This window comes from Mixophyes fleayi, chromosome 4 (assembly GCF_038048845.1).
Source record: "Mixophyes fleayi isolate aMixFle1 chromosome 4, aMixFle1.hap1, whole genome shotgun sequence".
Classification (NCBI taxonomy): domain Eukaryota; kingdom Metazoa; phylum Chordata; class Amphibia; order Anura; family Limnodynastidae; genus Mixophyes; species Mixophyes fleayi.
The window spans coordinates 26,080,725-26,108,687 of NC_134405.1; the positions used below are offsets into that span (position 1 = coordinate 26,080,725).

At 42.5% G+C, this 27,963-nt stretch overlaps 1 protein-coding gene across 2 annotated transcripts in view; it reads right to left on the bottom strand.

Annotated features, from left to right (window-relative positions):
* Positions 1 to 3,398: 3,398 nt before the first annotated feature.
* The window catches only part of LOC142149715 (lysophosphatidic acid receptor 4-like), a 32,195-nt gene continuing 7,630 nt past the window's right edge, over positions 3,399 to 27,963 (bottom strand). For both annotated transcript variants that reach the window (XM_075205023.1, XM_075205022.1), the window contains exon 2: positions 3,399 to 6,672. In XM_075205023.1, coding sequence (XP_075061124.1) covers positions 5,607 to 6,584 — 978 coding nt within the window. In that variant the 5' untranslated portion in view covers positions 6,585 to 6,672 and the 3' untranslated portion in view covers positions 3,399 to 5,606. The remainder of the gene's footprint in view (positions 6,673 to 27,963) is intronic.

Genomic DNA, 27,963 nt, shown 5'->3' on the forward strand with positions numbered 1-27,963 from the left:
TTTATGCCTTGCAGTACCCATAAACACTTTCCCCACCATCAGTTATAACTGTTTATCTGCTATTCATCAATTCTTCCCCACACCTCTTAGATTGGTCAGGGTTACCTTTACCTTCTGTTTCATGTAATTATGCATAATATGATTGCATTATAATTCTCTTAATATACTGCCCAGTGTAATATGTCAGCACTGTGCATATATATATATATATATATATATATATATATATATATCATCATCATCACCATTTATTTATATAGCTCCACTAATTCCGCAGCGCTGTACAGAGAACTCATTCACATCAGTCCCTGCCCCATTGGAGCTTACAGTCTAAATTCCCTAACACACACACATAGACAGACAGAGAGAGAGAGAGAGACTAGGGTCAATTTTGATAGCAGCCAATTAACCTACCAGTATGTTTTTGGAGTGTGGGAGGAAACCGGAGCACCCGGAGGAAACCCACGCAAACACGGGGAGAACATACAAACTCCACACAGATAAGGCCATGGTTGGGAATTGAACTCATGACCCCAGCACTGTGAGGCAGAAGTGCTAACAACTTAGCCACCGTGCTGCCCAATATAAATACAGACACCATCCCTAGCATCCGATTCATTTTTAAGTTATTTGCCATCACCACCTCTTGTGGTAAAGAACTCCACAACTTAACCAGCTTTATAGTAAAGAGCCCTCTGCTATGTTGATTGTGAAACCTTTTTTCTTTACAACTAAAAACTCTGCCCTCAGTTTGGTCCTTGGTACAAAAGGTTAATTAGACTAATGTTTTGTTCACCTTGGATATGTTTATTATATATATGCATATTAATCATATGATCTCTAAGGTGCCATTTTTCTATATTAAGTCAACTTAGTTTCTTTCCTTTTTTAAAATGTAGCCCTTCCGTTTTTTTTGTTAATGAGATTTCCAGCCTCTGAAACCTCTTGGGTTCTCCTATTTCTTTTCGGTAAGGTGTTACAACTGTACCACATATTCAAGATGAGAACAAATTATATGGTCCATTTATAACTACACTTTGTCTTCTATCCTTCAAACAGTACTCTAACCATGTACATACATTTTCCCCACTACCTAGTACTCTCGCATAAGTACCAGACTTTTATGTGGAACTGTTTCAACTGCTTTTGCAATATCCAAGTATAAATTTTGCCACTTCATAAAAATGAATTACGCTTGTTAGGCATGAGCAACCTTCATGTAACCATACTGTGTTACCAAATTATGTTTTACAATATATTTCACAAATGATTTCCACACAATTAAAGTCTTGCTCACATATCCTTAATTTCCTGTTTGCAAATTTGCACCCTTTTAAAAGATATCGTGGTACTGACACAGTTCTGAGGAGTTTCATAAATTTAAGAAAAAGTGGTCCATCAATTACTGAACTTAGTTCCTTTAGCACACATGGATGCAAGCCAGCTGGGTCAGATGCTTTATCTGTCTTATTCCTGCTTAGGTGTAACAGAACCTCCTACTATGTTAAACGAACAAAATTTAATAATCTTACACCACTACCTAATTGCTTGCATTCTTCCTGTTCATGAACACACAAGAAAATAAAAACCTATTAAATTCATCCGCTTTCTATTTATCTTCTACAAATTTTAACTATTAACCTATTAGTGGCCAAAAAAACTGTGTTTTTTTTTTCCTTGCTATATATGTACTTAACTACATATTTGGATGAGACTTGTTATCTTTTTAAATCCCTTGTTTTAGCTTCAATCTTTGCTAACTTGATTTTGTTTGTACATATTTCGCTACATCGTATTCCTATACTTTTCAGTCCATTCTAGTTTTAACAAGTGAAAATTTCTCTTTTTTCTCTCATCACCTCTAATACTTTGTTATATAACCTCATGCTTGCCTTATATGTTTATAGTATACACTTCTAATAGTATTTATTTTAAATATGTTTAATATATTCACATTTGGTCTCTGTGTTTATATTTAAGAGTACACTTCCCCAGTCTCCATGCTTCAGTGCTACTCTGAGCTGATTTAATTTCCCCCTTCTAAAATTCAAGTCAAATGTTATCATGTTACGATCACAATTCCCAAATAACGCCCTCCTCTTACATAAGAATATCCATATACGTAATATCGGATTGTACCAGGTCCAGCGGTGATCTCCCTCTAGTTGGCTCTTCTACTATTATCCTCCTTCCTAAATGCACTATATACTTCCAAATACACTACCCAGTCATGACGTTCAACTGGCCAAGTCCTGGTAATACCCCGTACATCAGAATTATCTTCCAACACCATTCATTGTCGTTCACCTATTTTGTTTGGAAGACTCCTAACATTGTTTAACATCCACTAAATATTTTTACTGGCACTTTTAAATTTACATACCACCGTATCTCCATTTCTAAACCCTTTCCCACTCCTCCATCATTTCCCTAGAATAAGCCATGTTCCCTGTCTACGTTATATTGCACACATCTGATATTTTCCTCCCCCTAGTTCCCCATCTCTTGTGGTCCATGAGGCTTCGCCGCCCAAAGTTCCTTAATTCATGTATCGTGCCTGGAAAGCCAGAATCAGATCTGGGCTTACATAGTGTGACCACTAGTCCTGCAAGTCAAGGTATCAAATGAACACAACTCAAGATAGTCATTCAATGTTGGACATATCATTGGCCGGACAAAGTTTTGGGTGAACTAAACCCCTGAAAGCTCACTCATCCCTCGTTAGTATGAACTGAAAGATGAGAAAGTATTTGTTAGAGTCCTCAATACTATATTTTGTAGGTATGAATCAATGTCTATCACAACAAATAAGGACTTTCGTTTCTATACAAACATCTTCATACCAGCTATATAGACATAAAATAGACTATATTTTTATTTTTTTGTGTTTGTCTAATGTAAATATTGAAGGAAGGATGACTGCTTAAAAATATTCTTGTAATAGGAGTTTACATAGTAAAGCTGCTTGGAGAGTTTACCATTCAATACAGATGCAATTGTTTTACTCTCTCTTCTCATTGTGGAATCATAATCCATTCAAAATACAATTGTTTGGGAGCATGTCGTAATGGAAAGACAAATGTGTGACATCATTGGGTGCAGGATATGATATCATTGGGGGCGTGGTCAGATTAACAAAAGTACAGTGAAAAAGGAGTTAGGCACAACCCCTGGCAAATATATTTCACAATGTTTTTAAAAATATTTTTTCCTTGTATTATCTTATTCTATTAACGTTTTTCTTTCACATATAAAAATGTCCTGTTTTTATTACTACACGTTTGTATAGCCGTTCTCTGGATAATCTCCTACATTTGCTAATGTTTAGCACTGATTCAGTTGGAAAAAAACGACGTAAAAATTACCACATTATGCATATTCTATAAAAGTAATGCTTTATTGTTGTGTTACATTTCCAACTTTTTAGTCAGTAACATAAGAAGGAGAAAATGCTGGAAATAATGGCAGTAAAATGTAATAGAACATGGCCCAAATGAAAGTGGAATTTCCATTCATCCTCTCTAGAATTACACCCCACTCAACATGGTAATCACACTCCAGTCCAAACATTTCCAAGGATGGTACAACAACTTTTCATTTCTTAAAAGATTTTTTTATTTCTGTCAACAAAATTATTTAAAATAATGCTTAATTACCAACCATGTACTCATTACTGACTCCCAATATAATGCCATCTTTACTTACTGACAAAAACACTGTCTGATGTAATGTGCAACAACAATACATATAAATATATTTCTCACTTGTTTTTTTCAATACTGAACACAAATGCACCACACTTTCCACCATTGTCCTGCTTGGAAACGGTTGGTTTAATGAAAACATCTGATAGAGATTCCTCATATATTGATAGGAGCTTGTAACCTGGAGTTATCACAGAAAATGAACCTCGGAGGTGGGGCTTGTTACTTTAATCCTTCCCCTGCATAGTAGGACACACCCCCCATTAGGTGCCTTCTTCTCTCTCATTCACAGAGCCAATAATCGCTCTGGCCAGCTCTCTAAAACATTAATAAATGCCTCGGCAATAAAAACAAACAGTTCACTTACTGTGGCAATACATGTAATTGTAATAAATTGGCCCTTTAATGATCTATGGTTATATTTACAAAATATTGTCATCTCTGCACAGCTCTCTAGGAAATCACCCCTTACACAGACCTGAGCTGTTCATTCAATATAAGTAGCATGTGATAATCCTCTAACAATGCAATAGCTTTAGGGTGTGGCCTAATGGAAAAGTACATGCATGACATCATTAGGGGTAGGATGTGACATCACCAGGAGCTTGGCCAGGGCCAAAAAGGTTTGAAAAGATGAGAGCAGGCAAAGAGTTGCCAGGTAAAACTCCCTGGGTTGGGTTTGCTCAGGGGGTAACATAAAATGTCCAGGATATCCATTACACTGCCCTAAATACAATTAAGCACAGAAAATGTTTGAGGTTAGTGTCCCTTTAAGGTTCTTCCCAGTAATGTAGATTTTAGATAAATTATGTGCATCAGTTTATTAGCTCCTACCCGTGTTCATCGCTGTTGTAAAGCCAATTTTAGTCTGTTTTCAAGCAGGTGGCTTAAAGAGGAAGCACTTCATCTGTAAACCTTTGTATAAACAGTTGCCTAAAAGTGTTATCCACCTTTAGACATTGTCTTGCTCTAAGGTGTGCCCCTCCAACCATTTAGCACTTAAAAAAACTCCAACCACTTCAGAACCTGCCCTTACATTACAGGACAATCTTGTAGGTGTTTGCACCAACCATGGCTACCCAATGGTAAGCAGGGTGCTCTACGTCCATGTTTCTCGGTATGCAACACCTACAGAGTTTGAAAATTCTCAATTTCACTAACAGTGGTCTCAGCTACCCTCACAGTTGTCATTTGAGGTGGTGGGTTGTCCAGACACGTGAAATACCTTTAAACCTTATGCTATGTTAATAAATAGGGTTTAATTTCCCAAACAGTGTAAAATACGAGAGTATAATTTATTCAGTGTGCATTTATACTTTGTGTAGACATCTAGGTGGAAGCTAAAATATGTTATACAGCCCCATTCACAGTCATTGTCCTGTACATTCCAAATAAGCAATGAAAGCAAAAGTACTAAGCGCTTAGGGAGTGAAAGAATAAACACTTTTCTCATTGATCACTCGCAATTCCAAATATCCAAAGTTCTGTCAAAATATTCACAAAGTATTCGTCAATACTTGTATATTTAGCAAAACTGTTTCCACAAGCTAAATGTCCATCCTGTGGGGGCTACTTATTAATATAATTACAATAGACTCGAGTTGAGTAGTTCATGTAACCAAACAGATGATTGCTTTCATTAGCCGGCTTTGGAGTAGACTGATCAGCTGCTGGATGGTTGCATTGTGCAAATTTACATTTCCGCCACTCTCACAACTTTTCTATATGCCGCCTTTTTTGAAGCCACAGCTAATTCCACAGCCTAGCCTGGCATAGCGTTCAATAATAGTTGAGGCTGAGCCTGGAGGTAACACCTTGGTCTAGATCTTGGTGGACCTCATGTGAGGTCACTCTCCAGATTACCTCACGTCTCCCATTGTCAACCGTTCCTCCATCATTTTACTATTGGTTGACATCATATCTCTCCTTCTCTTTTGTGGCATTGGCTTGTTTATTTTTCTCAAATGATAGGTCAGACAGCTCCATCAATCTGAACTTTCCCCCTTTGATCTCCTCTTTTACCATATTTTTCATAGTCTCCGTTGCAAAGTAATAGGCAAAGGGGTCAAGCACCGTGTTGCAGCAGGCTGTCAGTAGAGCTACTTTGTAGGCCTCATCAAGGAAGCAGCTAGTTTCTTTATAGACTTGATAAAGTAGCAATACGGTGTGGTAAGGAAGGAAACATAGGAGAAAAATACCTATGTTGGCCGTCAACATGTGTAAAATCTTCACCTTGTTTACCAGTCCCTCTTGAACCACCTGACTATGTCCCATTGTCTTCAACAAAATCACGGAGCTTACCGTTATTATTCCGGCAGGAACCAAGAAACCCATGAATACAGTCCCTATTGCGGGCCCTGTTTTAGTAACGTATGGAGGTCGGCCATGAAAGCAAGAGTCACTTGTACCATTTCTAGAGTGTGTCAAGGCGTAGGTCACACCACAACAAGATAAATTAAGGAACCACACGCCAAGACAGATCCAAGGTGCCTTTTGGCGGATGCGTCGAGAACGGATAGGGAAGCATACAGCCAAATATCTGTCAAAGCTAATGCAGGTCAATAAAAAGATACTACCATACATGTTGAGAAGGAGAAAGGTCCCAGCTATATCGCACAACAAATATTTTAAAGCCTTGTTCATAAGTTCAGATGTTGGCAGAGTGTGGCCATATATTCTCAGAGGTAGGATGCAGACCAATAACAGGTCAGCTAAGGCAAGGTTCTTCATATAGACAGTAGTGGGCGATCGGAGCTTCGGCCGGTGAAAGAATAAGTAAATGGCAATGCCGTTGAGGACTAAACCTAATAAAGCGATGATGGAGTACCCACACAGGTACAGGACTTCGCTGGTCTCCTGGCAGGTGCTGTTGTTGGACATTTGTAATCACCAAAGTGAACTCTTGTAACCACACCGCTGAGAGATACAGGGATCAGGTGTCTTCTTTGTTTTTCTTTTTGAAACAAACCTGAAGTAAAAAAAAGAATAAAATAAATTGGAATGTTTTATATATCCTATAAAGTCCATCTATTCTCCCTTAAAGCAAACCACTAACCACATTGTCATACTGTGCATCTCATCTTTTATATATTCATATACTTTGACGTGTCTCTTGGGTCTTCTCATAACTGCTGCCTTTCTGCACTACCCAGTCTTACAAGTGTCTCAAGCATTAAAGCTTTCTCTCTAACTGATCCCTACCTTTGGAACTTCATCCCTCTTGACAGGGCCGTAACAAGGGCGGTGCGACCACCCAGAGCGCAAGCCAAAGGGGGCGCAACTACCGCCTGCAAAGACAGTGTAGGGAAATGGATCTGGCATGAACGGGGGGGGGGGTATCTGGTGAAAATGGGGGGGGGGGTGGCTGCAGAGAACAGGAGGGGGGGCTAGAGTGAATGGGGGGAGTGGCTGCAGAGAACAGGGGGGACAGGGGGCTGGAGAGAATGGGGGGAGTGGCTATAGAGAACAGAAGGGGTGGGACTGAAGAGAAGTGGCTGGAGAAAATGGGGCGGTGGCTGTCGAGAACAGTGGGGAGTAAGGTGACTAGAGAGAACGGGAGGAGGTGCTAGACAGAACAAAGAGGGGGGACTCAGGGGGCTGAGGGTTGGAGAGAAGGGTGGATTTTCTTTGTGGTACATCAATACTGTAAAACATAATATGTAGTTAAATATAATTATACAAATAAATCAGTATTCAATAGGTGGTGATGTCTTTATTAGAAAGTATAGTCTCAATTAAATGTGGGGAAAATTTGCAAGATTTTCTTTCCATTTGGGGCTGGTGGGGGAAAAAGGCCTTTTTATTAAATGGGAATGTTATTCATTTAATGCTGGGGTGGGGGAGATATATCACCGTAATAAATCAGAATGCTTTAAATTTAATGTTGGGGCTGGTTTCGAGGAAGGAGACTTACTTATTAATGTAAGCACTATTAATTGGGTGGTTAGGGTCATAGAGGGAAGGAGGCTTTATGGGTGCTAGTAATATAAGGTCAGTGCTGTCTAGGGGACATAGGCATATTTATTAAATGTGAATGCTATTCATTAAATTATGGGGCTGCTTGCGTGGAAGGAGGCTGGTTTAGGGAGAGAGAGGCCTAGATTGTTCACTCACTGCTCACTATCTCTTTTTCAAAAAGGACTCCAACATGATTCTCGCAATCAACAAGGGAGCTTAAGACACCAGCAGCAGCAGCAGGTAGTGAAAGCTACATGAACAAGTAGGAGAGCACAGCACAGGGTTGGAGAACAGTCTTGTGCTTGTAGAGGGCTAGGCACGTTCCCACTGTAGGATGACTATGCTTCCCCAGCAGCATTTACTCCCACCAAGATGCATGGTGGCTGATTAATATTCTCTCTTGAAATATCGAGTTATGGCTTTGCCTCTTGACCTGCATCAAACTCTGTCACCATCTGTTCTCAAATTTAAAGAAAAATCCAACCTCTTAGATCATAAGCATTTTTTCAACGCCAGATAATGCACTTATTAGTCTTACCTGCAAACAACATTTAGATTTTAGCACTTTTAAACACCTATCTGTCTATGGATGTTCCCAACCACTTAATTAGAAGCACTTTGGAGCAGGAAAATATTTCTTATTGTATTTCTCTACTTGCTGTTCCCAAGTTGATCATCACATGCGCTCTACAGTGATTGTCACCCTATAGATTAGGTTATCTATCTTCGTATTCACGAAGACCACAGTTAGCACTTATTAGTGGCAGAAATGATAGTACAAATATGACAGTAGTGACACATCCATCATGCACTATAGTTGGATACAGTATGATAGCAACAGGCAAGCCACCAGCCACAACTGCTGCCCAGTCCCAGAGGTAGGAGGTTGGACATTGATGTAACATTTACACTTTTGCACAAGTGAGATTTACGCCTATCAATGTAGACGCACTTTTGGTTTGCAATAGCTCTTTCCAGAGCTGAGGGTAAGAGCTCTCGTTGAAGTGTGCTCGGCAAGTCAGGCAAGGTACACCTGTGCAAAACCAATGTGTTTGTGGTGAGCATTGCCTGTACTCCGTAAATCAGGTGCAGTGTGGACCAATTATTAATAATTACTAATCACGTCATGAAGACCCCCCATCCCGTCAACTTCACTAGGAAGAGAGCATGATGCGAGAGAATGGCCTGCTCGGCCAGGAGTCTGGGAGACCTACCTGGAGTTTTTTGAGTCTCCAGGACATTCCGAGGGAGTGGACAAGTATGAGTGTGGGCCAATTATGAAGGCTGTTGTGCAACAAAAGGGGATGGGGAGAGTTGATGTCCTTCCTCATGATATTTATGATATGAAGGTAAAAATTCTTGGATAAGTCCAGGTGAAACGCGTGGATTAGGGCATCATCTCTTACAAGACACTTGCTCTGTTTCATATTGAAACTTATTATGACAAAAAATTTATAAACACCTTACTGTAAAATAAAACGGATATTAGAAGCCACCTCAGTTGTGTGATCTGCCCACAGGCTCTCAGTCAGCATGCTTCTGCGTGGTCACAGATCTCTTTCCCATGTATTTAGCAATACAGCTGCTTCTACAATGATCGTAACATCAACAACTGCTGCAACAATCGTCCTCCTATATCAGAACCAAACGTCATCTGGGTGCGATATCTGCCTCATCTGACTGCAATCTGTGCATCTAAAAGTGTGTAACATCATTCTGCTATTACCTGTGGTAGAGTTTTGATCATCCAGGTAGCTGTTATGACCCCAGTGTGGCCAGTGTCTTATCTAGACTGACACAGAGCAATTGGACTTATAATTTAAGTGTAAAAATAAAGCTATCAAGTATTTGTGTGTTACAGGAAAAAAACAACCAGTACTTATCTTTGTTGAAAAGGAATATGGGCAGCACTACGGCTTAGTGGTTAGAACTTCTGCCTCGTTGAGTTCGATTCCTGACCATGGCCTTATCTATGTGGAGTTTGTATGTTCTCCTCTGGGTCCTCCAGTTTCCTCCCACACTCCAAAATCATACTGGTCGGTTAATTGTTTGCTTTTAAAAATTGACCCTAGTGTGTGTGTGTCTGTGTCTGTGTCTGTGTGTGTCTGTGTGTGTTTATGTTAGAGAATTTAGACTGTAAGCTCCAATGGGCAGGGACTGATGCAAGTGAGTTCTCTATACAGCGCTGCGGAATTAGTACCGCTATATAAATAAATGATGATGATGGATTCTGTTTACTCAACTGACCAATTAGTGCAGATGTTTCTTGTTGGCAAACACCTTACTATATCTGATAAATCAGTCCAAGGGGGAAACGCGTAGAGAGTAGAGGTCTTGGGGATTTCCTGCATGAAGTATTTTACTTAGAAAATGTTGGAATACACAGTTATACAACACAGTTGAACGAACCGTTAAAACACGTGTATCCAACCAGAAATAATATTAATCTGCTACATGCTGACACTGCCTTCTCTCACTGCCCTGGACAATGTAACTTGGAATTATCTTTAGAACTATATCATCCTTCACCCTCTCTACATAACACCCCGTTGTCCACATTGCCCCTTCAATACTACTCTCCTCTAATTAACACTCATGAACCTTATTCCTATTTGTCTGTATCTGTAACATCCTCAACCTATCATTAGACAATAAAAGCTCACACATCTTACAATCATCTCTCTCTCTCCTTCTGTTTGTATTAGCTGGTGATGTATTACCACAAACAGACCACCCCCAACATCTTCCAGACACATAAATATGATTCACTATAAAATCCAGCAAACCTCAAAAAATCATCTGTCTGCCAGGTCTCTTAAAGTCCTTTAAATGTTCCCTATTAAATGCACGCTCTGTTTGTAACAAACTTACTCCATATGCGACCTTTTCCTTTCAAACAATCTTCTGACAATAATAGAAACATAGCTTACACAATCACACCTACAGCCCTCATTTCTTATCCTCTTACATCCATCATCATGGGTGATTTCAGCATCCCCATTGATAAGCCACATCCTCCTTGTGAATCTAAACTACTATCGCTAACTTCTTCCGTTAGCCTCTCCCACTACACTGACTCCTCTACTCATCACGCGGCCACTGCCTTGATGTTCTATTCTCTAGACTATACTTCCTTTCTGATTTCCTTAACACTCCTTTCCATTGCTCGAATCATCACATGATCACCTGCAAAGTCTCCTCATTACTTTAATCTCTCTGCATGTAACTGTTGCCTCCTCATACTCACAGAAATCTTAGTTGTATTCATTTTAAACAACTTTCCACCTCTCTGCAGCAAATTCTATCCCCACTTAACCAAACCCTAACAAGAGTCTTGGTCCAATGGTTCCAGCTACTCTTTACACTCCAGATCGAATTCTATGTCAACCATGGAACACTAAAGGAACACAACATCTTCAAAAATGTTCTTGCAAAGTAGATCATCATTGGCATGAATCTTGAGATGCTCTGGACACTCCCAAATAAAAGTAATTCCAATCTCTCATCTCTGTTCAGGCTTCTAACGCGTTTTTAATACATTTAAATATCTTCTCAACTCTACCACAACAAACCATCCGACTACCATCAGTGCTCAAGATCTTGCAGCCTATTTTATGGACATAATTGAGAAGATCCAACATTAAATGATATCCTTTTTCTTGACAACTCAATTCCTTACCACAGAGACTAAGGTGGTCTTTAGGCTATTACTCTCTTCTAATTCACCTGGACCTCTGTGCTGCATTTGACACCGTTGGTCATTCTCTTCTCATTCAAGACACTGTCCTATTCTGGTTCTCATTCTACCTATCAAATAGCTCTTTCAGTGTTCATTTCTCTGGATCAACTTCCTCTTTATTTCCTTTATCAGCCAGAGTACCACAAGGTTCAGTCCTTTGTCCGCTGTACTTCTCTATCAATACCAATTCTATTGTAAAACTAATAAGCTTCTTTGGATTTCAGTATACTGTCTAAATATTATACTATCCTCTCTATATCTCTCACCATCTGTGTTGTTCTGTGTTGCATGGATGTCCACTCGCAACCTCAAACTCAATCTTTCAAAAACAGAACTAATAATATTCCCAACAACCAACAGAAGTTACCTACCTGGAATCTCTATTTATGTTAACAACACCCCAATAAACCCTACCCCTGATATTCGCTGCCTAGGCATTATCATTGATTCAGAATTGTCCTTTATCACCACATCCGATCTGTATCCGAATCATGTTACATACTGTACATTAATGAAACATTTCCAAGATACTCACATACTGTATCTCACAAAATACACTGCATAAACTTTAATTCATACACGCATTGACTATTGCAATATCCTCTTTACTGGTCTTCCCCCTTTCACCCTTACAATCTATTTTGAATTAAGCAGCTACACTGATTTTCCCCACAAAATATTCTTCCTCTGTTGATCCACTCTGTCAGTCTCTACATAGGTTCCCTATATTTAGCTTAATATATAAAATATTTTTTCTAATATGGCTGTCAACAAAATTACACCAACATCTGCTCACTTGTCTTAAAACATCCACCTCAGCTCTGCGCAAGATCTACGTCTCTCATCCTTTCTCATTACCAGGTTGCAGTCAGTCTGTGGAATTCCCTCCCTCGCACAACCAGACTTTCCTCTAGCCTCCAAACCTTCAAGTGTTCTCTTCATGCTAGCTTATAATATTCCTGAGCCACCTTCTTAACCTACCTAGGCTACTCTATCTGATTACCTCCCCTCTACACAGTTCACACAATACTTATATGTGTCTTCTTTTTATACTCAAATAACCCTCCGACCTCCAGACCCCCAGACTGGATCATATTGCCCACTAAGCACTTTTTACCTTTGCAATCTTGCTGGACCAATATGCAATATGTAGCATTTAACGTCATGTATCAAACTCCTACTGTCCTATAGATGGTAAGCTTGCGAGCAGGGCCCTCTTATCTTTCTGTCTGTATTACCCATTTTTGTTTTATTACTGTGTTTTTTTTTATAATTGAAAAGCACTACAGAATATTCTGGCACTATATAAATAAATGGATATACTGGTGATATATTACCAATAGGCTTACTGGTTGCAAAACTGCTGATGGGCATACTGGTGATATATTACTAATGAGCATACCAGTGGCAATACTACAGATGGGTATACTGTTATCAATACGACTGATCGGCATACCGTGCTATATTACTGATATTATTAATAGTATAGTAGTGTCATTACTACTTTTTAATGAAAGGGGTATGCTTTGTAAATGACCTCCAAACATGCATTACAATTATAATTTTTATTAAATTATGTCTTACGTCTGTCTATACGTTATATAAGAAGTCTGGGAACTGTGATCATTGAGCACCATTGTCAGCACTCATGTTGGGGAGGCACCAGAGTGCATATAACATTTCTGCTCATGGACCCTCTATTGTGTTGGTCTGGCACTGGTCTGTAAATGGTGGGAGAGGAAGCATGGATAGGTAGCTTATGGCAGGACCGTGGAAAAATAATAACTATTATACAGTTTAGTGTCCATTTTAGAACCATGGATAATCATGAAGTGAAGGTTTCTAAATATGCAGTATTTCTGCCATACCACACAAATACATATCTTTGTGTGATGAACTAACCTTTACAGATCTCAAGCGAGATTAATTAATGAGAATTCTTCAATTTATAAGCAAAACATTTAAAAGGGAACTAAGAAGTCCTGGATGGTACACTTTATATGTTTTTCACAATAAATAAGATAAGAAATATACTTGCATCACCAGCCAACCAATGTCCCAAAACAGTCGTCCAAAATTCTAAGTTAATCATTTCACCAGTGAGCAATCAATCTGTTGACACTTGCCATTGCACAACTGAGTGACGAGCTGTCTGAGCGTATGATAAAGACATAGGGGAGATCAAATACACTGTGTCATTGATAACAGAGGGCCTGATTCATTTAGGATCTTAAATGAAGAGGTATCTTATTTCAGTTTCCTGGACAAAACCATGTTACAATGCAAGGGGTGCAAACTAGTTTTCTGTTTTGCACATAGGTTAAATACTGACTGTTTTTTCATCTTGCACACAAATATCAACTTTAAATTTCAGTGTACAATTAAGCTATCAAGTATTTGTGTGTTACATGAAAAAACAGTCAGTATTTAACTTATGTACTGGATGACAAGGTGCCCAAACTTTTGCACCTACTGTGTTCACTGTTACTGTTTATAGTACTTGTGCATTAGTATATGTAGAAATATGTCAGAAGCTAGAGCCTTGCAGAAATGATGTTATCTTCTTTCACTCAGAGATTCTGTGAAACCTGCAAATTGACCAGGGCTGCCCAAACGTTTGCATACAAATGTATAAGTCCTGTTAGTAGACTGGACGTTTCTGGAGAATTTTATGATCTGTTTCTGGGTCCAGCACTACTTTATATCTTTTGACGTGTCCATGGTGCATTATTGGCTTATAACTAGCCTGTGGCATTGTCTCTGAGTTGGGGAGAGAGTCTAATATATAGTAGGCTAGTTGACCCACACAAGGATGTAGGGGCTAGATGTATAAATGGAGGTGGATGGAGAAATGTTGCTATTTGAACTATCCATGCCTATCAGTTTCCACCTACTGGTCACTCATCTTCCCAATGCGAACTTCTCCTGCATACAAACTTCAAATCCTTTCTATATAAAACAAACATCAGTAAAAATGCAACCTGCATTATAACTACAGTACCTTGCTATCCAACTCACATCAATAGCAATGGGTCCTGCATTATAACTTCAATACCTTCATAACCAATCAAAACCATTAGCAAAATATGCTGCGTTATAACTTTAGCAAATTCCTATCCAAAGAACATCACTATAAATGTGTCCTGCATTATAACTTCAATACTATCCTATTGAACAAATATCACTAGCAATATGTTCTGGATTACAACTTCACTACATTCCTGTCCAATCAACATCTCTAGCCAAGTTGCTACGATCTGCCTCTGTCTGCAGAACATCATCTCCTATGTACATTCCGCCTTGACTATGACAGAGCCTGCCGGCAAGGAGTTAAGCTTTCATTATTAATTTTAGGATTGTGATCACCTGTGTCTGCCTTTTAAAAGACTGCCTTTTCCAACAGACTGGTGCCAATTCTATTGTCTCTGGTCCTGATCCCTCCCCTAGTATCTGACTCCTGTTTGTCCCATTGTATTGCGCTTTTCCCACTGACCCTAACTTCAGCTTTGTTTGACTTTGCTCATGTTTATACCCTGGTACTGTTGTGGATGACCCTGGCTTGCCTGACCTCCCTCCAGTCTGATTCTTTCCTGGATCATCCAGTGCCTCCTGCAACCACAGTAAAACCTGGTTATTCCAGCATACTGTTCCTGGAGCTATCCTAATATGCCTGCTGTCCAGTAACTTTGGCTTCTCAGCTGAACCTGGAGATTGCGGTATCCTGTACCTGCAGCTATCCTATTTTGCCTGATATCCAGTGTCTCCTGCTTTCTCAGTTAAACCTTGTAATCCTGGTATTCTGTTCCTGCAGTTCTCCAATTGTGCCTGGTATCCAGTGTCTCCTGCTTCCTCAGCTAAACCTGGTAAACCTGGTATTCTGTTCCTGTTGTTCCTATGGACTTGTGCTAACTGCTTTAACATTGACCACAACTAGTTGATAACTGTGTGACCTGTGTTCAAAATAAAGACACTCTGCTTCATTTACAAGTCTCTGTGATATTTATACTGGGAACCCAAACACATGAGACCTGCATCATAACTTTAATACCTTCATATTTAATTAACGTCTTTAGTAATGTATGCTGCGTTATAACTTCAATAACATCCTAATTAACCAACTATCATCATTAGCAGTATATCCTGCATTATAGAGTCATGGCTAAAGTTTTGAGAATGACACAAATATTATTTTTCACAAAGTCTGCTGCCTCAGTTTTTATGATGGAAATTTGCATATGCTCCAGAATGTCATGAAGAGTGATCAGATGAATTGCAATTAATTTCAAAGTCCCTCTGTGCCATGACAATGAATATTATCCCAAAAACAACATTTCCACCGCATTTCACCCCTGCCACAAAAGGACTAGCTGATATCAGGTCAGTGATTCTCTCGTTAACACAGGTGAGAGTGTTGACGAGAACAAGGCTGGAGATCACTATGTCATATTGCTGCTAGCAAGATTGCACCTAAATCAATAATTTATCGGATAATCAAGAACTTCAAGGAGAGAGGCTCAATAGTTGTGATGAAGGCTTCAGGGTGCCCAAGAATGTCCAGCAAGTGCCAAGACTGTCTCCTAAAGTTGATTCAGCTGTGGGATCGGGGCACCACCAGTGCAGAGCTTGCTCAGGAATGGCAGCAGGCAGGTGAGGTGAAGACTTTTGGAGGATGGCCTGGTGTCAAGAAGGCCAGCAAAGAAGCCACTTCTCTCCAGTAAAAACATCAGGGACAGATTGATATTCTGCAAAAGGTACAGGGATTGGATTGCTGAGTACTGGGATAAAATCATTTTCTCTGATGAATCCCCTTTCAGATTGGAAAGGTGAGCGCTGCCATCAGTCCTGTGTCATGCCAACATAAAAGTATCCTGAGAGCATTCATGTGTGGGGTTGCTTATCAGCCAAGGGAGTGGGCTCACTCACAATTTTGCACACAGCCATGAATAAAGAATGGTACCAAAACATCCTCCAAGAGCCACTTCTCCCAACCATCCAAGAACAGTTTGGTGACGAACAATGCCTTTTCCAGCATGATGGAGCACCTTGCCATAAGGTAAAAGTGATAACTAAGTGGCTCAGGATCAATACATCAAAATTTTGGGTCCATGGTCAGGAAACTCCCCAGTCCTTAATCCCATTGATAACTTGTGGTCAATCTTCAAGAGGCGGGTGGACCAACAAAAACCCACAAATTCTCACAAACTCCAAGCATTGATTAGGCAAGAATGGGCGGCCATCAGTCAGCATGTGACACAGAAGTTGATTGACAGCATGCCAGGGCGAATTGCAGAGGTCTTCAAAAAGAAGGGTCAACACTGCAAATATTGACTCTTTGCATAAACTTAATGTAATTGTCAATAAAAGCCTTTGACACTTATGAAATGCTTGTAATTTTATTTCAGTATACCATAGCAACATCTGACCAAAAGGTCTAAAAATACAGAAGGAGCAAACTTTGTGAAAAACAATATTTGTGTCATTCTCAAAACTTTTGGTCATGTCTGTACATCCAATATCTTATTATTCAACCAACATCACTAGCAATGTAACCTGCATTATAACTTCAACACCGTTCTATTAAACTATCTTCACTAGCAATATATTCTGCATTATAACCTCAATACCGCCCACACCACTAGCAAGATGCCCTGCATATAACTTGAAAACCTTCCTATCCAACTATCGTCACAAGCAAAGAGTACTACATCATAACTTCAATAGCTTCCTATCCAACCCACATCACTCCCATATGTCCTGCATTATAACTTGAATACCTTTCTATCCAACCCACATCACTAGCAATGTGTCCTGTATTATCTCTTCAATACCTTCTTATTCAACCCACATCCCTTGAAGTGTGTCCTGCATTATAACGTCAGTATCTTCCTATCCAAGCAACATCACCAGCAATATGTCCTGCATTATAAATTCAATACCTTCCTATTAAACCCACATCAATACCATATGTCCTGCATTATAACTTCATTATCTGCCTATCCAACTATCAACAGCAATGCGTCCTGCATTATAACTTCAATACCTTCCTATGCAACCCACATCATTATCAATATATCTTTCATTGTTTCTTCAATACCTTCCTATCCAACCAACATCACCAGCATTGTGTCCTGCATTATAACTTCAATACCTTCCTGTTCAACCAACGTGAATAGCAATAATTCCTGCATTATATTTTCAATCCCTTCCTATCCAACCATCATCGCTAACAATGTGTCTGCATTTTAATTTCAATACCTTTTAATTCAACCCACATCACTAGCAATGTGTCTGTATTATAACCTCAATACCTTCCAATTCAGCCCACATCACTAGCAATGTGTCCTATTTTATCATTTCAACTCCTTCCTATCGAAACCACATCACTAGCAATACACCGATCATCCACAACATTTAAACCACCTGCCTAATATTGTTTTATTGGTTATGTTCCCTTCGTGCCACCATAACAGCTCTGACCTGTCGAGGCATGGACTCTAAAAGACCTCTGAAGGTGTCCTGTGGTGTCTGGTACCAAGACATTAGCAGCAGATCCTTTAAGTCCTGTAAGTTGCGAGGCAGATCCTCCGTGGCTCTGACTTGTTTTTCCAGCACATCCCACGAAGATTGGTCCGACTGAGATCTGGGGAATTTGAAGTCCATGTTAATACCTTGAACTCTTTGTCATGTTCCTCAAACCATTCCTGAACAACATTTTCAGTTGTTAAGAAATAGGAGCTCTTCTGTTTGCTTGATCTATCAACTGTGCAGTTGCTGTTACTACTATGTGTAGGATCTTTCCTGCAGTTCACTGATACAGCCGGTTACTAGGTAAATAGTTACAAGATTCATTCAGCTGTCAATCTGGCAAGCCTCATGTATGCAATCACCTATAACACTCCTGCAGCTAATCATCCTGCAGTTCTGATTGGTGCTGCTGCCTTTATAAACCTCTTCCTGGCAGCATGCCAATGCTGGTGATAGTTCCTGCCTGACCTAGTGTGCCTTGTATCCTGACCTGTTCTGCTATCAGTGTTTGACCCAGATTGTTTATAGGAATTGCTGTCTTCTCCACAGCTGAACCTTAGTTTTGTTAAACGGATTTGCTGCCCTATCTCTAAATGCCCTAACTCCTGGATTGTTCAAAGGATTCCGCTGTCTTCTCTTGTTCTGATCCCTGCCCTACAGTTGTGGCACTCACATGGCCATTAAATGCACTTTTGGAGGAGGACAGCGATCAGCATGAACACTCTGACTGATCTGCAGCTATGCAGCCCCATATGCAGCAAGCTGCAATGCACTTTGTGTTCTGACACCTTTCTATCATAGCCAGCATTAACTTTTTCAGCAATTTGTGTTACAGAAGCTCTTCTGAAGGTTTGGACCAGACGGGCTAGCATTCGCTCCCCAGCCGCATCAATGAGCCTTGGGCTCCCATGACCCTATCTCCGGTTAATCAGTTATCCTTCCTTGATGAACAACTTTTAGTAGACACTAAGCAATGCATACTTAGAACACCCCATAAGACCTGGCATTTTGGAGATGCTCTGACCCAGTCGTCTAGCCATCACAATTTGGCCCTTGTTAAAGATGCTCAGATCCTTATGCTTGCCCATTTTTACTTCTTCCATCACATAAAATTCCCGAACTGACTGTTCACTTGCTGCCTAATATATCCCACCCCTTGACAGTTGCCGTTGTAACGAGGTAATGCATGTTATTCACATCACTTGTCAGTGGTTTTAATGTTGTGGATGATTGATGTATGTGCTTCATTATAACTTCAGTACCCTCCTATCCAACCAACATCACAAGAATTGCATCCTGTATTATAATGTCTATACCAAAGAATTCAAGCAACATCACTAGCATTGTGTCCTGCATTATAACTTCCATAAGATATTATCCAAACAACATCACTAGTAATGTGTCTTGCATTATAACTTCTATAATGCCACTGCCACTGCTCTTCTCCTTTTACATTGTCCACATTGCTTTCATTGGTTTCACTGCTTTGTCTCCGTTTCTAATTTGATCTGTTCCACTTCGGACTCCCTTCTGCTGCCCTCCTCTCTGTACTTCTTCCCCTCACCTCCCCGCTTCCTCTGGCCGTTCTCTTATTCCCCTGTCTCTCATCATGCCGCCTCGCTCCTTTCCCATACCCATCCTTTCCCCCAGCCCCCGCCAAGGGCCCATATCTCTCTATCCTATCTCTCACCCCACCCCTCGCTCCATCAACCCTGACAATCTCATCCATATCTCCTCTTCTTCATCCCTCCCTTTTTCGTGTGCCCTCTGGAACTCCAGGTCTGTCCGTAACAAACTGTCCTCCATTCACGACCTCTTCATCTCTAACTCTCTTAATCTTCTTGCCATAACTGAAACCTGGCTTACTTCTTCTGATACTGCCTCCCCTGCTGCTCTCTCCTATGGGGCCTCTCTTTCACCCACTCCACCAGACCAGACGAGCGTCCAGGTGGGGGAGTGGGCCTCCTCCTATCCCCTTACTGCACTTTTCGGGTCATACCCACTCTACCTTCCCTCACCTTCTCCTCCTTTGAAGTCCACTCCATTCGGCTCTTCTCCCCCATCCACCTCCGTGTCTCCGTCATCTACCGTCCCCCTGGCCCTACCTCTCTTTTTCTCGACAACTTCGCCGCCTGGCTCCCCCACTATCTTTCCTCTGACCTGCCCTCCATTATACTGGGCGACTTTAACATCCCTGTTGACAACTGTTCTGACCCTGCCACCATCAAACTTCTCACTCTTTCCTCCTCCCTTGGCCTCACTCAGTGGACCTCCTCCCCTACCCACTGTCTTGGTCACTCCCTCGACCTTGTCTTCTCTCACCTTTGTGATCTCTCTGACTTCTCCAACTCTCCCTTCCCACTCTCCGACCACCATCTCCTCTCCTTCTCTTTGTCCTCCTCCCCTTCTCCCACCTCGCCTAAAGCCACCCTCACCAGGCGCAATCTTGATGCCATTGACCCCATCTCCTTCTCCGCCTCTCTTGAAACTCTCCTATCACCCCTTCCCTCTCTGGCCTGCCCTGATCAGGCATCCTCTCTCTACAACCAATCCCTCACTACTGCCCTGGACACCATCGCCCTGGCCTCTTCTATCTGCCGTCGTCGCCTTACTCCCCAACCCTGGCACTCCAAACTCACCCGCTCCCTCCAAAAGTGCTCTCGCACAGCTGAACGCCTCTGGAGGAAATCTCGTTCCCTGGCTGACTTCCTTCACTTCAAATTCATCCTCTCCTCTTTCTGCTCTGCCCTGTCCCTCGCTAAACAATCCTTCTTCAAGTCGCTCATCTCTTCTCAGTCCTCCAACCCCCGCCGCCTCTTTGCCACATTCAACTCCCTCCTCTCCCGCCCCTCCCACTGTCCCGCCTTCCCTCTCGGCGTCTGACTTCGCCTCCTTTTTCTCCTCCAAAATTGAAGCCATTAGACACAACATCTCCTCCTTCCACCCCTCTCCCCCCACTCCCACCGCTTCACCTCCCACCATCAACCAGCTGTGGTCCTCCTTCATCCCCACATCAGGTGAAGAAGTTCGCTCCCTTATTCTTTCCTCTCCACCCTCTACCTGTCCTCTTGATCCCTTCCCCTCCCACCTCCTTCGCTCTCTCTCTCCTACTGCCTGCTTCTACCTCGCACACCTCTTCAACCTATCACTCTCCTCTGGTGTTGTCCCATCCTCATTCAAACACGCTCTTATCTCCCCTATCCTTAAGAAACCCAATCTCGACCCCACCTCTCTTGCTAACTACCGCCCTAACTCTCTTCTCCCATATGCCTCCAAATTACTTGAGCGGATTGTCTGCAGCCGCCTCACCAGACACCTCTCTGACAACTCCCTCCTTGACCCTCTCCAATCCGGCTACCACCCCCTCCACTCCACTGAAACGGCCCTGGCTAAAGTTACCGATGATCTCCTATCAGCCAAATCCAAGGGTCACTACTCCATACTCATCCTCCTAGACCTCTCCGCGGCCTTCGACACCGTGGACCACCCCCTCCTACTGCAAACTCTTCTCTCACTCGGCCTCTCTGGCTATGTCGATGCCTGGTTCACCTCATACCTTGCTAATCGCTCCTTCTCCGTATCCACGTCTGGTTCTTCCTCCACCCCCTCCCCTCTCCCTGTTGGAGTCCCTCAGGGCTCTGTTCTTGGCCCTTTACTCTTTTCGCTCTATACTTCCTCCCTTGGGGCTCTCATCTCCTCTTTCGGTCTTCAGTATCACCTATATGCTGATGATATTCAACTCTACATCTCTTCTCCTGATCTTTCCTCCTCCCTCCTCTCTCGTGAAACTGACTGCCTCTCAGCCATCTCATCCTGGATGTCCTCTCGCTTTCCTAAAATTAACATCTCCAAAACCGAACTCATTGTCTTTCCCCCACCCAGGCTCCCTTCCCACCATGACCTCTCTATCGTTGTTAACAACTCCACTATCTCCTCTGTCACCCAACTCCGCTGCCTAGGTGTCACTCTCGACTCCTCTCTCTCTTTTGCCCCCCACATTCAATCCCTTGCCCAAGCCTGTCGCTTCCAACTCCGTAACATTGCCCGCATCCGTCCCTTCCTCTCTCAAGATGCCACCAAAACTATCATCCATGCTCTCATCATCTCCCGTCTCGACTACTGCAACCTCCTCACCTCTTCTGGTTCTCCCCTGCCCCTTTCTCTCTCCCCGTTGCTTCACTGGCTCCCTTATGTACCTGATTCTGTTTACCCTCCCTTAGGATGTAAGCTCGTATGAGCAGGGCCCATCTTCCCTCCTGTCTCCATACCTGTTCTTCCACTCCGCCTCTACTGTATCTGCCTGCCTGGAGTTTCTGAAGTACTGGTACTTTGTGTTTATTGTTCTGTACTGTCTTACCCTGTATAGTCTACTGTTTGTACCATGTACGGCGCTGCGGAAACCTTGTGGCGCTTTACAAATAAACGATAATAATAATAATAATATAAGTTATTATCTAAATAACATCACTAGCAATGTGTCCTGCATTATAACTGCAATACCTAATTATCCAAACAACATCACTAGCAATGTGTCCTGCATTATAACTTCTATAAGTTATTATCTAAATAACATCACTAGTTTCTGCATTATAACTTCTATAAGTTATTATCTAAATAACATCACTAGTAATGCATCCTGCATTATAGCTTCTATACCTAATTATCCAACCAACATCACCAGCAATGCGTCCTCTTTTATAATGTCCATACCTAATTATTCAACCAACATCACTAGCAATGTGTACCTCATTATAACTTCAATAACTTCCTATCCAACCAACATCACTAGTAATACGTCCTACTTTATAACTTCAGTTCCTTTCTATCCAACCAATATCACTATGTCCTGCATTATAACGTTGTGAGGAAACCGGGTTTAACGTAGCTTTCTGTGCCGCACAGCTAGCCTACCCGGTACCTACCAGGTACAGTATGTCACAGACAACAAACAGGGTATAGTGAAAACACTTCACCAGTATCCCAGCTGTCTACCAATCCAACCTTATCCCCCTCTCTCCTTTAAGGCTACCAGCAAAGGTAGCAGCCTTGAGTCACTGTCACTCCACTTTTGGCGGACACACAGCTCCCCAAGACCTAGAGAGGTAGATCAGGGCATTGGCAGTACTCCAGGGACCGATTGTTCCGTTCCTGTCAGGGGCAGAGATCTATATCTCAACGCCAGCCTGACTTCAACTATCACTTGAGAGTGAATGCCAATTTGCTGTTCTCTAGACCTCTCTTTTAAGCCCAAAAATGACCTCATCAGAAATTTCAGGACCTGCCTGATTGGTCCTTTTCTGTGTTTACCTTATCACAGATAAACATACAGCCAAAGGGATAGCAGATGAGTCACTCCTGATTTAATTAGGGACAGACATTGTTCTGTGGCTATACAGCAGAGTTTGTTAAAACAGGAGAGATCACAATCCAGACACATTTACATTTAAAGACACAATGCAGTCCTCTGTAATGAAACATCAAGCTCACATCTAAACAAAGACAAGAGACCCCCTGGTGTGCTGTACATTCATACAGGACTGGTGGACAATAACCCTTTTGCCTAAACTGAAACAATGGACTAGTCTGCAAGATACCTATAAATGCTGACAGACCTTTTACTACTTTCAAAATAGAATATACACATATAAGTCTAATTATGACTGAAAAATATGGGGAACCAGACGGCTAGAAAAAGTATATGTTTTTATAGTCCGCAGTTGACAGGTTGAGGTAATATTAATACCTTGTTTCCCCACATTCCTGCTCCAATTTTTTAGCCCTGTTCCAGGGTGGCTGTGGTATGCCCCAAGCAACTTCCTCCCTAAGTCCAAAGTCTTTGGCCTAAGCCACTGAATTGAGCCGCTGAAGTGTCACCTAGGTTTGTAAGCCGCAGTCTATAATTTCTGAGTTCCCCACCATTGTCCCAGGGAATTGGGTCAAACAAATCCCATGGTGGAAGGGCCTGCTTGATTGGACAAGTGTCAAGTGAAACAGTACATGTCAATATGTCCGGTAGCACTACACAAGTCTCAGCCAGTGCAGTCACTGAGGAGCACTGGGGCAAACGCCAAAATCACCATTTCTTTCTCCACTGGTCTGTGTTCATAGAATTCACAACCCCCAGCAAATTTATATGGGGAAACAGGGTTACTGCTCAGCATTCTCCACTGGCCCTTCCCACCCAATAAGTCCTGGTTGGCTGCAGCGGAGTAAACAGACCTAAAGGTCCTGTAGTCAGCTCTCCACCCTTAAAAGCCATGTATCCACTGTTTAAAGTTAAAACTTTGAGCAGTCCCAGCAGAATGCCATCCAAAAAATCTGGGCCCGAGTTCTCTTCCCAAAACATCCAAAATAATCTGGAACAAAAGTTGGGGTACCTAGGGGCTTCTCACTGCCCGTGCTTACCTACATCGCCTCTGGCGCATCAGGAGGGAGTGTTTTTACCACAGAGGGAGGGTTAACTGGACTGGGGAAACCAGTGCCATTTCCTGGGTGCAACTCTGTTGGAATCTCGGTTGCAGTACCCAGGTTTACAGCAGGCTGCAGGGAGGTTACTGTATCACTCCAACTCTCTTCCTGCCAATGTAATACAGCGGTGGCGACAACATGCTCAGCCTCCTCTGTTCTTATCCCTGCCAGCCTAACTGCACTTGGGACCTTCCCCGGCTGAACATGCTGGGCAGCCCTAGATGTCAAGGCAAGGACAGGCTCCAATGCATCACTTGTGGACGCACTGACCTCCTCCTGGAAATCTTCCATGGTCTCCGACAATGTGGCTTCTTCCCGAAATAAAAGGAGTGTTTGCAAGTGACAACTCCTGATGTCCCCATGATCAGGGCAAGTGTTCCCTGCTGGTTCCATACTGTCCACTCTGTGTCTTTCTCCCTTGGACGGGAGTTGCAGTCTGTGTAACCTGGAATTCACCTGTTCGATGCTCATCTCCCCCAGTGTAGCATTCAAGGCAGCTTGTGGTTGGAATTCACTTGCCCAGTCCTCATCCTCCAAGCCTGGAAATGGCCAGTCGTAACACAGCTCAGGCTGCTCATTGAGCGTTTCGCTGTGACCTTCCCCCAGAGAGGAGAGAAGGGTTAGCAGGTGTCGCTTCCTATTATCCATCTGGTTGAGGTCAGTCTCCTCTCCCTGTTGACCTGGAACCTCTGAACTAAGCGCTCAAATCTCTTGGCCCAATTGTAACATCTTATGGGCTGTCCACTCCAGCGCCTACTTCCACTCAGGCAATTTCACCATGTGTCCGGCTCTGGCCTCTGCCTGACATTGCACAAATACTTAAAACAGAATTTCCAAATTTTCCTGCTTGCGAACTCCAATCCAGCTGCTGACTTCATTCCAGACCATGTAGAGGCGCTCTCAGGGCGAACAGTACCCATTTATCTGTGAGGGACAGCAGCAGCTCTGGGTCCTGGAAGTATAATGGGGTGCCTCCATATATGCTTGTCCTTGTGCTGTTACTGCTATGGCTCTCTGTTCCCTTTTTCAGGGCCATCTTTATGGTGGGGCTGATACCCACACTACTTGCTGTGGGGTTGGGACCCACTCTACTCGCAGCTGGGCTATGAGCCACTGCAGCATACTCTGTGGGGCTGGGACTTACTCTACTTGCTGTGGGGCTGGGACCCACTCTACTTGCAGTTGGGCTACGACCCAATGCAGTGTACTCTGTGGGGTTGGGACCCACTCTACTTGCTGTGGGGGTTACGACCCACCACTGCATAATCTGTGGGGCTGAAACCCACTACTCATTCCCAAATCTCAAGGCCTTGGCCAAAATCTCACACTGCTGGCTGGGTGCACGGACCCACTGCCAGGCTGCTCTGTATTAGGATCGTAGCTCCAACCTACTGCAGGCGTTATACGTCTTCAGTGGGGCTCCTACCCACTCTCATACACGGTGGGGCTGCGACCCACTACCACAAACTCTACTCCAAGGGCTTCCGGGCCTTGAACAGTATCTGTGGCAGGGTTCTGTCCTGCTCTCACTTCACTCAGGATATACTTGGTTGTTCCCGGGGGCCAATGTTACTCCCCGGCAAACACCTGTCCAGCACTTTACTCAGTCCTTTACTTACAAGAGCACTCTTCTCACTCCGACTTGCATGGTGTACCAACCCTCTCCAAGCTTGCACCTAAATGCATCACCGTTACCACTTTAGGCCCTGTGTCTTTTACCTGGGCACACGGTCCCACACTCAGTACTGCCAGTAGGCATTCGCACCCTTACCATGCCAGTACTTTTCTTGCACTGGATTACACCCAAGTGCCACACTTATCTCGCATCTAGGCGGACCATAATCCTAGCCTAATGCCGAGGTCACCTGTCTGTGATCCTCCTTGTGAGACACGACCCACTATTCTGTACTGCCCAAAGGGTGAACGCACTGACCCCGAGCCAGTACCCTTGCTCCTATTGGAGCCTTTTGCAGCTTCCAACTACTAGTTACTGGTACCCAAGCAACTATGCTACAGACTGTAGTGTGCAGGTTTGGTGCTTCGGACATTCGCAGAGCTCTGGACCACACCTGGTGTGTGTGATCCCCTGCAGCTCTACCTGGCTTTCCTAACCGGGACTGGGTGATCCCACCGCTGCCCCAAAATGTGAGGAAACTGGGCTTAAAGTAACCTTCTGTGCCGCACAGCTGGCCTACCCGGTACCTGTCCAAGGTTCAAAATCACCCAGGCAAATATCCGAAATAAAACTAATAAGTTTATTTAGCAGAAAGGTAGCACGAAACAGCAATTACCATATTTAAATAATAACTTGCAACAAATAGCACTACAGTCTGGCACAGACAACATACAGGGTATAATGAAAACATCTCACCAGTATCCTTTTCACTCTCAGGGACTGCTGTCTACCAATCCAAGCTTATCCCCCTCTCTCCTTTAAGGCTACCAGCAAAGGTAACGGCCTTGAGTCACTGTCACTCCGCTTTTGGCGGACACACAGCTCCCCAAGACCTAGAGAGGTAGATCATGGCAACGGCAGTACTCCAGGGACTGATTGTTCCGTTCCTGTCATGGGCAGAGATCTATATCTCAACGCCAGCCTGATTTCAGCTATCACTTGGGAGTGAATGCCAATTTGTTGTCCTCTAGAGCTCTCTTTTAAGCCCAAAAATGACCTCATCAGAAATTCAGGACCTGCCTGATTGGTCCTTTTCTGTGTTTACCTTTTCACAGATAAACATACAGCCAAAGGGATAGCAGACGAGTCACTCCTGATTTAATTAGGGACAGTTATTGTTCTTTGGCTATACAGCAGAGTTTGTTAAAACAGGAGAGATCACAATCCAGACACATTTACATTTAAATACACAATGCAGTCCTCTGTAATTAAACATCAAGCTCACATCTAATCAAAGACAAGAGACCCCCTGGTGTGCTGTACATTCATACAGGACTGATGGACAATAACCCTTTTGCCTAGACTGAAACAATGGACTAGTCTGCAAGATAACGATATATGCTGGCAGACCTTTTATTAGAATATACAAAAGTCTAAGTATGACTGAGAAATATGGCGAACTAGAGGGCTAGAAAAAGTATATGTTTTCATAGTCCGCAGTTGATAGGTTGAGGTGATATTAATACCTCATTTCCCCACAAACGTCATTAAGATATTATGGCTGGATCACGTAGAAATAACTTATAGTAGATATCTATTTTAATTAGGGGTGCAGTGCACCTCTGTATATCTTTGCAAATTTACTGATTTTAATATATTGTGTTGTATTTCTGTATAGGAAATGCATTGATTTCTGTCGCCTTGATTTGCAACTTCTGAGACAGTATGTCATTATTTGGTTTTTCAACTTTGCTAGAGGAAAGCCCATTAAGGCTAATTAGATCTTTTTCATCTGTGAGTGACAAACACTCGAATGCACATCAGGGAGTTGTTACCAGTTATCTTGCCTTGTTACAGAGGAAACCTCTGAACAATGCAACAGGAACCAGGTTTATGGAAATCACAGATTAGTAAACATTTTGTTAAAAGTATACAATTACGTTAACTCCAAGTGT